The sequence below is a fragment of the Gopherus flavomarginatus genome, chromosome 6 (genome assembly GCF_025201925.1).
Source record: "Gopherus flavomarginatus isolate rGopFla2 chromosome 6, rGopFla2.mat.asm, whole genome shotgun sequence".
NCBI classification, from domain to species: domain Eukaryota; kingdom Metazoa; phylum Chordata; order Testudines; family Testudinidae; genus Gopherus; species Gopherus flavomarginatus.
The window spans coordinates 135,756,507-135,774,839 of NC_066622.1; the positions used below are offsets into that span (position 1 = coordinate 135,756,507).

At 42.0% G+C, this 18,333-nt stretch overlaps 1 protein-coding gene across 2 annotated transcripts in view; it reads left to right on the plus strand.

Moving 5' to 3' along the window:
• The window catches only part of PCGF6 (polycomb group ring finger 6), a 48,048-nt gene that overhangs the window by 23,818 nt on the left and 5,897 nt on the right, over positions 1-18,333 (plus strand). The window contains exons 9-10 of one of the 2 annotated variants that reach the window (XR_007775029.1): positions 890-10,313; positions 14,746-14,833. Coding sequence is in view for 1 of the 2 variants with exons in the window: in XM_050958202.1 (XP_050814159.1) it covers positions 14,746-14,832 (87 nt within the window). In the remaining variant the exon portion in view is untranslated. Of the gene's footprint in view, positions 1-889; positions 10,314-14,745; positions 14,834-18,333 lie in introns of those variants that run through there. The other variant, XM_050958202.1, reaches the window with a different exon arrangement.

Consider the following 18,333-nt stretch of genomic DNA (forward strand, 5'->3'; position numbering starts at 1 on the left):
AGTGAGGGTGGGAGAGAGCAAGTGACGGAGAGAGAGGGGCATGGAGTGAGCAAGGTGGGGCTTTGGGGAAGGGGCTGGGCCTTGGGGAAGGGTCAGGGTAGATACGGAGTTGCCCTTAAATTAAAAAAGTGATCTTAGGTGTAAAAAGTTTGGAGACCACTGGTGTAGACATGTCCTTAGAGGCCAGAGGCAGAGTCATAGTATTCATCTAATCCAGTAATCAGACCTCTAAAAGCTGGGATTCAGTGTGTGTACCAGGGGATCATACAAGATTTAACTGTCTCCACTCAGTGGTAGCGTTTTTTAAATTTTCTGATAATATTCCCAGTGTATCACTTGAATTGTACAGGGTGCTTGACCATAGATGGAGTACATTCAATAAAAGCCCAACAGCATTGCAGCCAAAAGGCACAGAGGGAGGTGGAAGGGAGCATGGGAGGATATGAGAGCAGAGGTAAAGGCAGGAGTCGGATTTAGGTGAACACAGCAAGGCTGAACTGAATGTTGAAGGAGGTTCAAGAATATTAGAGGGTGATGAGGGAAGATGGTGATTGTGGATGGGGGGGGATGTAATAGAGGAACACCGAAAAGTGGTGCGCAGGGATTTAAATGCCCAGTTCTCATTTATTTCAATGAGACTCACACAGCTAAAACCCCATCCAACTTTTAGGAAATGATTCCAGCTACTGTTCAGCTAAGAAGGCTGAGGAGTTACATAGTGCATAAATGATCTGTCCAGCTGATGACAGGTAACTGGAAAATCCAGCTGCTGTTGAATGAGAATAGGCAAATTGCAGAAATTAAGTGATGGTCTTGGAGTTGTATTTGTTTGTCTCATATATCTGTTTTTCCCCTTTTTAAGGCAATAAAGTGTTACTGTTTTTTCCAGCACTGAGTCTTTATTCACGCTGCTTGCTGTCCCGTGGTGGCAGTGAAGATTGGATATAAATTATTCATCATCCTGCAGAAACAGCCTAGTTACATTTACTGGTTTCCTCTCAGTAAGAATGTATGTAGCTTCCCATTATAGATAGTGCTGTTTGGGTATTCTAAGTAAATAACATTTTTCTTAGACGCGAAGTGAGAGAGAAGCCACAATTCAATTCAGAAATGGGTGGTGCTTTTTTTTTATAATTTTTTTTTTAAAGGCCTCATATTTGGGTCCTAATATTCTGAAGTGCTGGGCACCCACAGCTCCAATGAAAGATGCAGGTGCTCAGCTTTGAAAATCAGGCCGATGCTGTTTTACAGACTTGCTTCTAATTCTGCCAATCTAAAATTCTTCTTGTAGAGTTTAATATGTTGTTTTTCCATTTCCTGTCTCCCAAACTGGGTTCTGTGTTATCCGTTGTAAAATAGATGCTGTGTTTCACCCCAGAGTTAGTTGAATTTCCCTAGTGAATACACTGATTTCTGTATACGGTGTTACCTAACTGTTTATCAACTGGACTCCTGTAGCTGCTGTGCGATAACTAAAGCACTTGAAAGGACTGACAAAATAACACCTTTGCATGGTGTGCCACAGAGCCTGATAGCTGTGTGAGCTATTTGAGTGCCTAACATTTTGTTTGTCCGTATGCCTGCTGCTCTATCATTAACTGATTGCTTTGGGATATCTAGGGTTGTGTCACCTCATTGTCTTGACAAGCCGTGTCAAACACAGCTTCCCACTTTAACTGCAGTGGGTCAGTAGAGATGAACGGTTATTTCTAATGAAGTGTGCTCAGCACTCATCATAATGGTCTGAGATGAGTTAGAATGGCCAAACTCTCTTGAAATATGACTTGAACTGCATTGTCCCTGTTCACCCAGACAGGACAACAGAGTTCATCATCATTTGAAGCATGACGCTACAGGAAGCTGATGCTGATACCCATTCTCAGATAGGCACACACAATTTTAGCACTAAGTGTGAAAGATAGTGTGTGATATCAAATTCTATCCTTGGTCATCCACCTTTAGTAATGTAGCTGAGTAAACAACTTCCCCATCCTGCTATCAGGAGCAAGAGGGATGTGTTCATTCTGTTCTCCTGTAAGAAAACCAGAGACTTAACATTTTATGCAGCCAACTGTCAATTAATGTTGACAAGTGCATTGTAAGAGCTTTGAAAGTCTTCTTATGCTGCTCTCATGCTGTGAAAATGTAGGATGATTGCACTGTTTGCGTACTGGCATGGTGACCCCTGGATCTTTGAAATGACAGTCTGGCTATTGGAATATTTTCTGCTAAGAGCAGCCAAAAAATACCTTGCCAAGAGATTTAGAAAAAAATCTATATAGGGGTATAATGAGCTAAACAGCACAATGGCCAGTTTTTCCACACTGTGAGGGGCAGGTGCATTGCTCTGACTCTAACCCAAGCCTATTTGCAGTGTGGAAGCGTTACTTGTGTTTCATTGAAGGACTTGTCATTCTTTGAGCATTTTAGTGTACAGTAACGCCTCACTTGATGTTGTAGTCATGTTCCTGAAAAATGCTACTTTAAGCGAAACGATGTTAAGTAAATCCAATTTCCCCATATAAATAATGTAAGTCGGGCGGGGGTGGGGGTTAGGTTCCAGGGAAATTTTTTTCGCCAGACAAAAGACTATATTTTGTATATGTGTGTGCGTATATATGTATGCACAAATACACAGTATAAGTTTTAAACAAACAATTTAATACTGGTACACAGTGATGATGATTATGAAGCTTGGTTGAGGTGGAGGAGTCAGAGGGTGGGATATTTCCCAGGGGATGCCTTACTGCTAAATGATGAACTAGCACTCGGCTAAGCCCTCAAGGGTTAATGTAGCCTCACACTCTACAAGGCAGCACGAATGGAGGGAGGAGACATCTCATGGCAGAAAGAGACAGAGAGACACTGTGTGTGTGTGTGTGTGAAAGCGAAAGAAAGGGAGGGAGGGAGGGAGAGACAGAGACATACATGATGTGTGAGAGACGCAAGCATTGCCCCTTTAAGTAGTCTGACCCCACTCTAAGTACACTGCCACTCCAAATACACGGCTCTGTGGAGACGGGGGGCAGGAGTGGAGAGCAGAAACAGGGGGAGGGGGACACCCTGACATTAAAACCCCTCTTCCCTCCCCCCCCCCCCCCCCCCCCCACAGCAAGCAGGAGGCTCCCGGAAGCAGCTCCAAGGCAGAGAGCAGGAGCAGCACATGGCAGTGTGGGGAGGGACAGCTGAACTGCCCGGCAACTGATAGCCTGCTGGGCCAGCTGCCACACAGGTAACTTAGGGGAGCTGATGGAGGGCTGCCGGTCCACCCTGGTTTTAAGCCCCCATCAGCTAGCTCCTATGGGCTGCTCTTCCTGCAAGCAGTGGACAAAGCAGGTGATTGCCAAACAATGTTATAAGGGAGCATTGCACAACTTTAAACAAGCACGTTCTCTAATTGATCAGCAATGAAACAATGTTAACAGGACAATGTTAAGTGAGGAGTTACTGTATTTGTTTCTGCCATTCTGTTCTGAAACACGTGAGGAAAATACTATGTGTTCACTGCTCACGACTGTAATCTCTTGCATTCAGATATTTGCCTACATTTACTTGAGATGCTGCCATGCATCCAGTATATTGTAACTGCAATATAAAGAAGTGGTGTGGCTATACCCTTGTTCATTTAGTCCCTCCTTGCTGTTCTATGGATCTTTCAGTAAAGGCAGCTGCAGTAACCATCTGACCAGCAGAAATATGTACCAGGGACAATACCTTATGACTTTATAGCCCTGGGATTAGGAGTCTCTGGGGACCTTAATTTGGTGTCGTTTTATGGAAACTCACTAAGATGTCACTACAGCAACATGATAATCTTGCTTTTGTCTTAATGAATTATGTTCACAGGGTTGTGGGTTTTACTGTTGTTTTTTTAAGTGCTAGTGGTATGACTTTTTTTTTAAGTAATTCTTCTCTTTCAAAGCACAAACACTGCTTCACTTAGAAAAGTAATTAAACAAAATCATGGCTCTAGAGTTAAACTTTCAAAGGGACTGGAGGTCCGTACTCTTGGTTTCTATTCTATTCCCAGTTCTGCTACTCTCTCTGTGATATTCAGCAAGTCACTTCACCTTCATGCCTCAGCTTCTCCAGCTGCACTTTTGACACCATGTAAAGATCCCGTTCCGTACCTTTATCTAAAATAATGCTGCTGTCATCAGAATTTCTCTATGATTTGACAAAGATTCATCTTGGTATCCTCGTTTTTAAAGACGCGAAAGTTGATGCACAGGCGATGAAGTGACTTGTTCAGCATAATACATCAAGTTAACAGCAGTTTTGGGAACTGAAATTTGAGTCCTGACTCTGTCCTTTCCTTTATCTGTCTAACCGTGTTCTGTCTCACTCACACAGCATTACAAAATATCCTAGAGAGTCCATTTTCAGTTAAACAGAAAAAAGGTGTTAAAATAAGACTTGACTTGATGGCTTGGAGATGGTGAAGAGTTCCAGATGAATGAGGTTCCTTAATTAAAAGTCTGAATACCCTTTTGCAACATGCACATTCACCTGCGTGTGGAAAATCATGGAGAAGAGAGCAAGGGAAGACCAAGACTAGAGCTTTGGAAGCAATTTCTAAGCCAGTAGATGCAAACTGAATCTGTGGAGAACTTTGGAAAACCAGGAGGGCAATTTTGAAATGGAGGCAATGATAGTAAGCCATTGAAAATGACACAGATTGGCTAGGGGTGATGCACTCCTGTTTCAAAAAATGAAAATGTAGTGAAAACACAAGGAGAGTCATCCTGAGGTTGATTGCTTGGAGCAAAAAGGTGTTTAATTCTAATACTGTGGATGAGTGGGAGAGAAAGAAATGGTTCACGCCCTTCACTAGAGCATCTGCAGTTTTCAGACAGCAGTTCTGCTTCATGTTGTACGTAGGATAAGCCTTGCTTGGTGGCTGGTCTGAATTCTCTCGTTGAGAGGAAACATCTTGTGATTTTGTGGAAATATTAATTACATTTGGGGCAGGCTCTCTGCATCCTCATGTGGGGACAGAACAAGGTCATGTGCTAAGTCTTCTCTGCTATTTTAGCCAATGTCATTTACCAAGGTATTGGAGAACGTTGTGCCATACCTGTGCTCGAATATATTTCCTTGCTGTCTGATGAAGGTCAGCGGGAAAGTAAGAGGTCCCTTGTTGGTAGACAAATGGCAGTCTTGCTTTATTACTTTGAAGGAAACATTTAGTGTAGCCTTTTCATAAGAAACCATTGCTTGACGTTCATCTGGTCAAATATCAACTGGTATCCAGTCTTCCATTTTTGAATAATGTTGTGGCAAGATAGCTCTTGCACTCTTTAGATGCTTCTAAACTCCTTGGCTTTTCTGTACAAGAGTTGTTGGTCTGGAGGGGAGGTTAGACCCACTGTATGTATGTTTGGGTTTTTGGTTTTATTTTTTCCTATGTCAGATCCTTTCTACCCAAGTAGAAAATCAGACGTTTCTAATCTTTGTGGTTACTGAAAGCGTGTGTAGTGAGGCAGCGTGGCTCCCCTCCACCCCGGAGGAGGCAGAGCCCAGCCAGAGGCCAGAGTGGGTGGAGCTAGAGAGCTCTGAGCCTGCCCCTCCAAGGGTCAGGCGGCAACCCGGAACTATAAAGGCTGGACCTCAGAGCTCAGTAGGAGCCCAGCCGCCGGAGAGAGCAGACATCCCTAGGGGAGCTCCGGACTGGAAAGCTCCTGTGGCCCAAGGAGGCTGCCCAGGCTGGCCGGAGCTACCCCGCGCCCGCTACCCGGAGGAGCTGCCGGACCTGCCTGCCAACCAACGTCTGCCGTGATGAACCCATGCTCCAGGACCCTGTGGAGGCCGACGCCAGGACCCAGGTAGGGACCGAGGGGGAGTGTGGAAGTGGCCCAGGGGCAGCCGACTCCAGTCTGGCTGCAGCATTACCAGAGCCTATGTCAGTGTGTTGCAACCAGGATCCCCACTGACTAAGCAGCGGATCCTCAACCGCTGCTAGGGCCCCGGGCTGGGACGCAGTGGAGTGGGAGGGCCTGCGTCCCCCCTGCCACCCCATTCCTGGGTGGCAGACTCCCCCTCTCCCTGAGGAGGCCAAAGCCTATCATTACTGCTCAGCCCTGCCTGAGGGCCTGAGCATCCTGACTCAGTGGTTGTTGCCCCGCCGGAGCCAGGGCCAGACGCAACCACATTGCAACCAACTACTGCAAGGGCTACTGAGGGAGACCCCCTGGCCGGACTAGTTCCCCGGACCCATCCGGGTGTAGTGAGCCAGCGTGGCTGCCCTCTGCCCTGGAGAGAGTTGAGCCTCGGTGAACTCGTGTACATCATGTAATAACTTTCTGTAATATTCTGAATGCCCCAAATCCATAGTGACTCTGGAATGCATTCAGACATAAATGAAAATAGTTCCATAAGGGAGCAGAGGAGAGTTAAGTGTTTTGGACAAAGGAAGCAGAGTATACAATGTATTGTTCAAATGCAAAAAATAAATCTGAAAACTGTCCCTAACTAGTGTGGCACACAAGGGGCATAAACGTCGAGCTGTCATCTTCTTGGTACAGTATTCAGAACTGAAGCTGGCAGTCTGTTGTTAAAGATTCCTAGAGAGAGGGACCAGATGTGCCAATGAAGATCAATAGACTGATGGATCATGTCTTACTTTAGTTTTCCATGATGGATAATAAAACACACATAGTAAAACTAATAGGCTGAATATAAATCAGTGCAGACAGATGTCTTTGGGGAAATAAGATATAAAGCCACGTGAGAGAGATTTTAAACATACAAATATGCAAGAGTGGCATAACTGTTTTTTATTGCAGCAAAGAATCCTGTGGCACCTTATAGACTAACAGACGTTTTGGAGCATGAGCTTTCTGGGTGAATACGCACTTCGTCAGATACCCACGAAAGCTCATGCTCCAAAACGTCTGTTAGTCTATAAGGTGCCACAGGATTCTTTGCTGCTTTTACAGATCCAGACTAACATGGCTACCCCTCTGATACTTGTTTTTTATTGGTTTGCTATCTAAAATTTTGGCAGTGGATTGAGAAATTGTAACAATGTACATTCTCTGGCATACCTCCTTGGAGAGTATTAAAGGAGTAATAGTTATTAATTATGACTTTGATAAAGGCATGAAAGTTTTTAGTGTCTTTACTTTGGCTTGATTTCTAAATTTATAATTCAGTGTCCCACATTTATTTACCAATGAGATAGAACTAAAATATTGACTCTGAGTATCTTTTTCAATCACAATTCCAAACTTTATCCTTCTCCTCTAAGGTTTTATCTTAATATATATTGCTGGTTTTTTACATGTTAAAAAAAATCCAAGCCTGCTTAATCAAGCTACTGCAAGCTTCAAAAACACTTAAGGAATTTCTTGTTGTTTTGTTTTAATTTCTTTCACTCGTCAAAGTCCCTCTCAGCCCTCTTGATTTCCATCTTTCATTTCACCTACCATAGTCTGTTCTTCTTTCTGTTGGCTTCACGTGGGCTCCATTTCCATTTTCTAAAGAATGCCTGTTTGACTCAAATAACTGCTTGAGCCTTACCATTTAACTATACTGGCTTCTCTTTTTGTTTAGGGGTTATACCGATTTTCTGTGGCTGTACTATATAATGTTTTGTAACATCCATGTTGAGTTTAAGGATTTTTAATTTCCTCACTTCTGATTTGAAGGTTGTTGATTGATTGTCTTCCTTATTGTTTATTTTTATTACGAATTCCCCCTTTCTAAAGTCTAGTATGTCAGTGCAAGTCATTGACATGATTCCTGTCCCAAAAATGTTGAACCGAATTATATTTTAGTAGGGTTGTCAAGCGATTGAAAAAAATAATTGCAATTAATCGCACTGTGGAACAATAATAGAATATTATTTATTTAAATATTTTTGGATGTTTTCTACATTTTCAAATATATTGATTTCAATTACAACACAGAAGACAAAGTGTTTATATTTATTTTTGATTACAAGTATTTGCACTGTAAAAAAAATAGTATTTTTCAGTTCACCTAATACAAGTACTGCAGTGCAGTCTCTTTATCATGAAAGTTGAACTAACAAATGTAGAATTATGTACAACAATAACTGCAGTCAAAAATAAAACAATGTAAAATTTTAGAGCCTGGAATTCCACTCAGTCCTACTTCTTGTTCAGCCAATCGCTCAGACAAACAAGCTTGTTTATATTTGCAGGAGATAATGCTGCCCATTTCTTGTTTACAGTGTCTCCTGAAAGTGAGAACAGGGGTTCTCATGGCACTGTTGTGGCCGGCGTCGCAAGATATTTATGTGCCAGATGCGCTAAAGATTCATCTATCCCCTCATGCTTCAACCACCATTCCAAACAATCCAAAGCAGTGCAGGTCAATACCCGTTCATTTTCAGTATCTGAGTCAGATGCCACCAGCAGAAGGTTGATTTTCTTTTTTGGTGGTTTGGGTTCTGTAGTTTCCTCATTGGAGTGTTGCTCTTTTAACACTTCTGAAAGCATGCTCCACACCTCGTCCCTCTCAGATTTTGGAAGGCAATTCAGATTCTTAAACCTTGCGTTGAGTGCTGTATCTATCTTAAGAAATCTCACATTGGTACCTTCTTTGCGTTTTGTCAGATCTGCAGTGAAAGTGTTCTTAAAATGAACATGTGCTGGGTCATCATCTGAGGCTGCTATAACAGGAAATATATGGCAGAATGTATGTGAAACAGAGCAGGAGACATACAATTCTCCCCCAAGGAGTTCAGTCACAAATTTAATTAACGCATTATTTTTTTAAACAAGCGTCATCAGCATGAAAGCATGTCCTCTGGAATGGTGGCCGAAGCATGAAGAGGCATACGAATGTTTAGCATAACAGGTACGTAAATACCTTGCAATGCCAGCTACAAAAGTGCCATGCAAATGCCTGTTCTCATTTTCTGGTGTCATTGCAAGTAAGAAGTGGGCAGCATTATCTCCTGTAAATGTAAACAAACTTGTTTGTCTCAGCGATTGGCTGAACAAGAAGTAGGACTGAATGGACTTGTAGGTTCTAAAGTTTTACATTGTTTTGGTTTTGAGTGCAGTTATGTTACAAAAAAAAATCTACATTTTTTAAGGTGCACTTTCATGACAAAGATTGCACTCCAGTACTTGTATGAGGTGAATTGAAAAATACTATTTCTTTTGTTTATCATTTTTACAGTGCAAATATTTAAATCATATGCATTTTGATTTAAATTACAACACAAAATATGTATGAAAATGTAGAAAAACATCCAAAATATTTAATAAATTTCAATTGGTATTCTATTGTTTAACAGTGCGAATAAAACTGTGATTAATTTTTTAATTGCATTTAATTTTTTTTGAGTTAATTGCGTGAGTTAACTGATTAATCGACAACCCTATATTTTAGTCATTATTACTTAGTGACTCAACTATAGTTCTTCATGAACCAATTCCCATGTGTTACTTAAGGTTTATCTACACTGTAATTAAAAACCCATCCCCGTGCCAGCTGACTCTGGCTTGCAGGGCCTGAGCTAAGGGATTGTTTAATTGCGGTGTAGACATTCAGGTTTGAAAGCCCAGGCTCTGGGACCACCTTTCATTTTGCTGTGACACTGGGAGCTCGGTATGGCTCGAAAACATGTCTCTTTCACCAACAGAAATTGGTGTAATAAAAGAGATTTCCTCACCCACCTTGTCTCTGTTACCCTGAGGTCCTCTTGCTTTGTTAAGCTTTCTGCTTCACCATCTTTGCTTTTACATGTCTGTCACTGGTTCATGGATATTGGAGGGTGGTTTTTTTGGCAGGGGGTGGGGCTTATATTTTGGCTTTCTGCCTCTTTTAATGTAACTCCTTTGCCTGACTCTTTGTTACTCTTCCAGCATGTCTCTTTGAAATAATTAAACCTCTAAAAAGAACCTGAAATAGAACATCACTATATAAAAATGTCACAAGCTTTAAACCTCTTATCTTGGGCCTTACCTGGGCTACAGGCAAGTGATGGGTCCTGTTGGGAAGCTAGGAATCTGCCCTTGCCAGAGCTCCTATTACAAGGCCAAACAACACTGAATTTTACAGTCTTATCACTTTTATGTGTAGAAAACTGTGACTGGCAAGAGGATGAATCTGGCTTTCCCTGGGCCTCAGGAAGGTGTGATTGGGGAGGGGAAAAGAAAAAACTTCTCTTTATATATTACATGTCCTGTGTGTGTCAATCCCAACATATTAATTTCATCCTTAGGTCTCTCTGTTGAGACTTCTAATAAGATTGTCAGTTATGGTGAATGTTGTAACCAAATTCAGTTCCTAATGTGCAACTCCTCTCAAGAAGCTGCTAAAAAGGTTATCAGATGGTAAGTACTTTTGGTTATTACCCACCTGGGTCATCTTTGAACCAATGACCAAGAGGTGAAAGGTTCTGTATTCCATTTCCAATCTCCCAAACTGCTGACTAACCTTGAGGCTGTTTGACTAGATTTGTGCGTTGGCGGATTATTTGCTGTCTTTGACCTTCATCCAATGATATCCTATCTTACTGGGGGTGGGGCTTGAGGTTAATAGCATTCTTCAAATGATAAAGCACCTTTTTAAGAATCTGAGTAAAAAATCCCACCTGGAGTCTCTGAGAGAGGATTTCAGATTATTTGCTGAGCTTTTGTATTTAAATTTGCTTATGGATTTTAGTTCAAATTCCCTAGTCAGCTGAAAGGTTAAGACTTAATTTTTTATCCCTCAACCTGTTTATTACTTTTATTGATGCTTTGTTTTGACCTTAGTGCCTTGGGGAATGACTAGTTTTGTCTGTCTGATCACATACATTTCTAATTACAGGGTGCCTCTTGAATATTCAGCTTTATCTGATTGGAACTTGTTTTTTCCACTGACGATTGAATCATTTTCTCAGAGGCTTTAATGCTTACTAACAATTCCAAGCATACTACTTTTCAGAGACTTTATTTCTAGATTAGACTGAATATCTAAAACATTGAGTTATCTTAGGTATTTATCTAAGGTAACTGGTCTTGGTATCAAATATGTGTGTGTGTAATTTTGCTTTTCCCAACAATGGAGTGGGAACCCAAGCCTCTCATTATTTTACAACTAGTTACTGTTACATACTATTTCCAGTGGGATCATCCAATGGCATCATTATCCTTTCTTGACAAAGGTGGTGGAACAAATCACCTGATTCCAAAGAGGAAACCAGCAGCTCAGCTGCTTTGAGTGTGCAAATGTAGTTTGTGGGGTAGAAATGTTCCATAAACAGGTATGTTTTTTCTGAAAGCATGCATGTAAATATCTCCCTTTGGGGAGTAATTGGAAGTCTGTGCACATATGGTGTATCTGCTGATGCAGTCTCTCTGTAATTATACCTGCTTTAGTCCCAGAGATGATTATATCAGGTGCATAGTAAGATCATAACGACAGCAGTTGAAAGGAAATGGAAGGTTTTAATTAACTATTTGAATAATCAAATCCATATATCACTATTTCCCTGATCTTGTAATCAAATCCACACCTCCTAGCCATCCACATATCAAAAGCTAAACTTCTAGTGCTTTTTATTTTGTTTTTACCTTATCTCTTGGATAACTGTGTTTACACAGAACCACTCAGTTGACTTCTAACACTAATTGGAGCAAATTCATCTCTGATATGACTATATCAATTTTGGTGCATTGTATAATAATCTCTCAAAGTATTTTTCTTCATCTTTAACAATAGGTATTAGTTTGTATTTGTCAGGTATTGTGACTTCCAAAAAAGTAGTTTTTGCATGCAACAAATATGCCATCTAATGAAAATAAATGATATAATAGACTGCTTTTGTTAACTCTGCTTTAGCGTGAGTGATTATTAAGGTTACTCAGCAGTAACACCTCAATCTTTCCTTTTCATCACAAGGTCAAACTAATTAAAGTCACAGCCGTCTCAGTAGCTTAGTACTAATTGGCTCCAATTTTACCAGTTAGTCAAGTCTGAAGCCTGAACTAGATTTATAGCACTTGTGTTAATGGTAGCTCTTCTTTCATCTATAATATATTAATTTCCTTATGGCACAAGGACTTCTGTGGGACACCAGGCTACAGTAGATTTGCACCTATACTGCACATGCTTTTGGAACAAGATTTTGGGCATTAATTATATTGGCCTTGTTCCATTTTGCACTTCTGTTCCTTTTATTCTTGCACAAGTGAAATGAATACTAGGGCAGCAATTAGCAGGGAGAACTTTGGGGCCTAATGCTGAAATGGTGGAGTTAGGCATTTGGTATTCAGAGCACTCCAAGGAGGTGGATGTGAAAACTGCTCCACAATAATTAAAAGCCACTGATTCATCCGTGATTCTCATCTGAATCTGCAGCAGCAGGGTCAACATCTAGGTGTTTTTCCAGATAGTATGGTATTTCCAAACAAATGGTCATTTTCAGTTATTTTAAAATTGCCAAGAATTACCATTGTGTCAATTTATGTCCTTTTAAAGGAACAAATTGTTGTATTTTTTCTGTTGTATAAAGACCAACATTTTCAACTATCTACTTATATGGATTTCTCCTCTTCCCCTCCCACCCCCAGTTAATATGCAGCTAGTCCTGCTTTAGGTCTTGATCTGCTTCTATTGAAAGCCATGGCAAGATTCCCATTGACTTTAGTGGGAGCAGGATTGGGCTCTCAATGCCTTACCCAGTTTAAAAAAAAGAGTTAGAATTTAGGGCAGTAATCCAAGAGCAGTTACCAGCGCACGTCAAGAGAACAAATGGCAAAGACTAGGCTTGCCTCTCTTCTGCACTAATAGTATGCTATTTAGTAGTTAATTTGGGAATGGAGGAGGAATAATTGTGCAGAAACAGACTATAAATAGAAAAATCTAAATGATTATTTGAAGTCCATGTATTTGGTGTCTTTGATGTCTCAATGAGATGTGGGTAATTTAAAAAAAAAGTCTTAGATTAGTATCAGAATCAATAATTTATCAAGATTATTTTAATGTCCAGATTAATTTTTGCCCACTGGGTTCCTTCTAGGCATTAAAAGCAGAAGTAATACTTAGTGGTTTACAAGTTCAAAGTACTTTACAACTGCTACTTAAAATTCTCAGCCCCTTGTGAGTTGAGCAAAGTATTTGTAATTATCCCAGTTTTACAGATGAGGGAATGGTAGCACCTAAAGAGGTTAAGATACTTGGCTATCCATTTGCTGTTGGACCTGGGGCATACAGGGCCCTGAACTCATGAGTTCCTGAATCCCAGAGCCATGCTCAGCCCTTTAGAGAGGGCCACATTTCTTCGTCTTTGCTCTAGTTCTTGATCTTTGATCGCTGATGTGGACTTGAAAAGAAAAATAACCAGCAACTATGAAACAAAAATCCAGACCAGTTACATAGTTAAAGCACTGAAAACAACTTAGTTTTGTCCTGCTGCAGCAGGTGTATGTGCGTACAAGAGCAGATATAATGATATTACAGTACCCTCTGAGATCATTGACGTGACTAAGCTCACATTGAGAAAGCTACAGAGCATCTCTCTTTGCCCAGCTTTTGTCAATTGACCAAACTATGAAATCCAGGCAGCTAATTTATAGGGGAGATTCCACCCCTCATTCCTATGTCTAAAACTTGCAGCCAGTAGGGGAATGTTGTGTTGTTGCTCCTTTTACCTGAAATGTTAATGTCCCAGTTTAAAGTATGCCCTGGTGTCACCTGATAAATACATAGTAGTAGTTTTGTGAAAAAATAAATGCAATTGAATTACAAAAATAAGGCATTCTGCTCAAAATGACTCAGTTTAAAAGACCTTCTTTCTTGGCCACCCCCCACACGTGGTAATTTCCAAGTGGTTTCTTTTTGGAAAGTTGCTTAAAAGAAGTGAACACACTAACACTGCAGATGTCATGGGCTTAGCTGTGCTGCAGTAGAGGTTGCTGCCGGGAATTGCTGAGCGTGCCCTTCATTCACTTGCATTACTAAAGAATTGATCATTTTTGGAGTGGAACGTGTGTAATGTGCTTGCTGAGAGCAGCATGCCGTGAACTAGCCCTCAAAAGTCCAATTTGCTTCAAACCATTTCTTCCAAAAGGGAACACTGTCCTATGAGACAGAAATATTAACACATTTCGTCCGTGTTGGGGTGGGGTATAATATTTCATCTGCTGCCTGTGGCACAGAGAATTTACTCCTTTATTATTTGTGTTACCATAGCACACAGAAGTCCAGTCGTGGACCAGAACCTCATTGTGCTAGGTGCTGTACAAATGCAGAACAAAAAGACAGTTCTTGCCCCAGACAGCTCACTTTTCTGGAGCTGTTGGATGATTCTGGGAATGGAATGTTACTGGCCCCTTGTTTTTAGTACCAGTGGCCTATGTGAAATGAGTCGTGAATCTCAGTACAGTTCCCCGTAAGTCCATATCACAGGCTGCCAGTAAAAAGCCCCTTTCATGCCTTTTTCACCAGGGGAGTCAAGTAGTGAATGGGAGGCAGACAATAAACTACCTTCTAGAAGTGTCCCCTGTAGGTTAGAATTGGGGCCAATTATCAGGGCAGTATAAGAAAACTTGCTTGCTGCTGCTCATGCTATGTCTATTTGATGAACAAACGCCGAAAGGATGTTCGTCTCCAGGGCTGTTAATCAAACACCTCTCGCCAGCACTAGATTCACTTTATTAATATAAGTACAGAGTCTCAGGTGCCTTGATATAACATTGATGAGTAAGTTCTAAAAACCTGGATAATCTTCCCTAGGCAAGAGAGAGGATGCACTTTTGACTCTCTTATATTTGTTCACAGGTGGACATAATATGTGGTGATCACCTTCTAGAACACTACCAGACCCTGAGGGAAATCCGCCGAGCTATAGGAGACGGTGCTATGCAGGTAAGGGTGGTGGCTAGCCTGTGTTGTAAAATATGAGTGTGTCTGCTAGAAACGCTTTCACCCACTGGTATTCTGCTCATGGAGAAATCACTACTTCATGCTGTTATGAGATCCTGTCAGTCTGAGTTTGGACAAGATACATTAGCCAATAAAGCTTTGTTTCATGTACTTGTAACTGAGCTGTACACCATGTGTTTTGAGTTTTTGATGGTTCTCTGGAGTTCTGGATATGAATTTTGTTTCCTTTTTGGAACGAGTTAGTGCAATAACCACAATGAATTAAACCAAATCGTTCTCCATAAGTATTTCATCCCTCACTTCCACCCCCGGGAATCTGTAACTCAGCAAAGTATGAAAAGAAAGAAGCAGCTCAAACAAGACTAGCCTTGTGATTGCACAGGGGAGACAATTTGCATATAAAACCCCATAGCAAAAGATTTAGCGTACTAAATGCCAGCAGTGTGCCTGATATGTATGCTACAGCTTCTAAGCAGGGAGAGAAAATGTACAGCCAGCTCTCTTGTTGATAACTTACTGACCGGATTGCTGCTGGCTTGTTACAAAGTCCTATATCTGGAGCACAATTAGTCTAACTGGCAATGGCCACCGTTCAGTGTTGAGGGACACAGGGTGTTTTATGGGTTTAGTAGCTATCCCTAAGGTCACAGATTTATAGAGCTGAGTTTGAAAGTGTTCAGAGTGACAGAGCATTCAGAGGCAGGGCCACCCGCGGGGTGGGGGTGGGGGTGGGGCGACAAGTGGAGCAATTTGCCCTGGGCCCCACAGGGGCCCCGCAAGCCACTCCAGGTTTTCGGCGACGGGTCATTCACTCCCTCTGAGTCTTCAGCAGCGGGTCCTCCAGTGCAACGGAAGACTCGGAGCGAGTGAAGGACCCGCTGCTGAAGTGCTTCTGAAGCCTCGGAGCACTACCCGGTGAGTACGAGCGCCGCAAGCGGCAGGGGAGAAAAAAAAATTGCGGTCGGCAGCACTTAGGCTGCTCTACCACTGCTGCTTCATTCTTTGGCTGCATTTGGCAGTGGGTCCTTCCCTCCAAGAGGGACCCACCACTGAATTGCCGCCGAATACCCGGCCCTGCCCCAGGCCTCCTGAATCCTCTGGGTGACCCTGTTCAGAGGTAGAGCTGGGGGACCCATTTCTTACCCCATTGCTGCTAGCCTACCCACCACATCTTATTGTGTGTACATTACCAAGAAAAAAGCTCTTTTGTGCTTTTGAAATATTTCCAAGTATTTGCACTAAGTGATTGGTGTGTAATAACAAATTGTTTTAGAGATGCAGCAGTGAAATATCGTGAATCCAATGTAGTGCAGGATATTGGTGCACAGCTGCATTCTGTTGTAAACTGTGCCTTAATCTAAACCCAAAATTCTGAAAAGGGTGTTTAATGTCTACTCTGAGTCTAACACACATCTCCTGTAGAAAACTCTGTTGAAGCAATATTACACTTGTCCAGCAAAAATAAAAATAAAAAGGCAAGAAATGCAAAAGTTAAGTGTCCAGCAGCAAGTTTAATTGTGAGCAGTCACTCATATAAGTTTACATTTCCTGGGAAATCCCTTTTATGTTGGGGAACCCCCTTTAAAATGGAGGTCTAAGGGTGAGTGCTAGTTTTGAGGTGGCCTTGGCAGTGTAGCTCCTCTCTCAGAGCATCAGGAAACTGCAGAAGTCCCCATGGTTAGTGCAAAGTCACTGGATATCCATATGGATAGCCCTTGATCCCCAACAGATCCCCAGTATCTGTTAGGTTTGTGGGCTGCACTCCAATTTCTGCCACGAGCAGAACAAATCCCAGCCGTCTTCCTGTGGCCCTTGACAGAAGAATTCAGAGAAAATGCTCTTAAGTGTAACCTAGCCCAGTTTCCTGGAAAACCTCATCCTTAAGCGGGAGTTTTTCATCTTCAGAAAGCATTCTTGAGAGGGAAATTTCAGGGAAATGGCATTGGTTTCATTTTTTGTCATGTATGGTTCTGTCTAGTTGATGTGTTGCTGGATGATGTCCATAAGAATGGCCATGTGGTCCAAACCAGTGGTCCATCTAGCCCAGTATCCTGTTTTCTGACACTGGCCAATGCCAGATGCTTCAAAGGGAATGAACAGAACAGGGCAATTGTCAAGTGATCCATCCTCTGTCATTCAATCCCAGCATCTGGCAGTCAGAGGCCTAGGGACACCCAAATCATAGGGTGGCATGATTGACTATCTTTGCTAATAGTCATGGATGGTCCAGTCACTACTCCAGGAGGATTGTTGACTAGAGTATCAGAGGGGTAGTTTGTTGCTTTTTACAGATCCAGACTAAGAGTCCTGTGGCACCTTATAGCCTAACAGAAGTATTGGAGCATAAGCGTCTGACGAAGTGGGTATTCACCCACGAAAACTTATGCCCCAATACTTCTGTTAGACTATAAGGTGCCACAGGACTCTTTGTCGCTGTTGACTAGCGATGCATCCTGTGACTGCAATATTAGTACATTAATTGATGAAGTCTTCTAGAAAACCCTGCAACATTGGTGAACAAGAAAAGAGAGACTAGGGACCGAATGGCTAGGAAGCAGTTCTGCAGAAAAGGACCTAGGGGTTACAATGGACGAGAAGCTGGATATGAGTGAACAGTATGCCCTTGTTGCCAAGAAGGCTAACAGCATTTTGGGCTGTATAAGTAGGGGCATTGTCAGCAGATCAAGGGATGTGATCGTTCCCCTCTATTTGACATTGGTGAGGCCTCATCTGGAATACCCTGTCCAGTTTTGGGCCTCACACTACAAGAAGGATGTGGAAAAATTGGAAAGAGTCCAGCGGAGGGTAACAAAAATGATTAGGGGGCTGGAGCACATGACTTATGAGGAAAGGCTGAGGGAACTGGGATTGTTTAGTCTGCAGACGAGAAGAATGAGATGGGATTTGATAGCTGCTTTCAACTATCTGAAAAGGGGTTCCAAAGAGGATGGATCCAGACTGTTCTCGGTGGTGGCAGATGACAGAACAAGGAGTAATGGTCTCAAGTTGCAGTGGAGGAGGTTTAGGTTGGATATTAGGAAAAACTTTTTCACTAGAAGGGTGGCGAAGCCCTGGAATAGGTTACTTAGGGAGGTGGTGGAATCTCCTTCCTTAGAGGTGTTTAAAGTCAGGCTTGACAAAGCCCTGACTGGGATGATTTAGTTGGGAATTGGTCCTGCTTTGAGCAGGGGGTTGGACTAGATGACCTTCTGAGGTCCCTTCCAACCCTGATATTCTATGAAGTATTGAGATTTCTTAGGCACTTCATTTCGAGACCAACACCAGATTTTGCATCCTAAGTACAGCTTTATTTCGTTGCAAATCCATTAAGATGACCAAACAATTCAGATAGGTGCTGCTTCTTCCTTTTTGAGCCGATTGGAAAGATCTGTCAACAAAGCCAGTTCAAAGACATACCCTGCAATCTGTCAGCACCACTTTAAGCTCTGTAGCATCACTTTTTCGGAAACAACTGGATTTCTC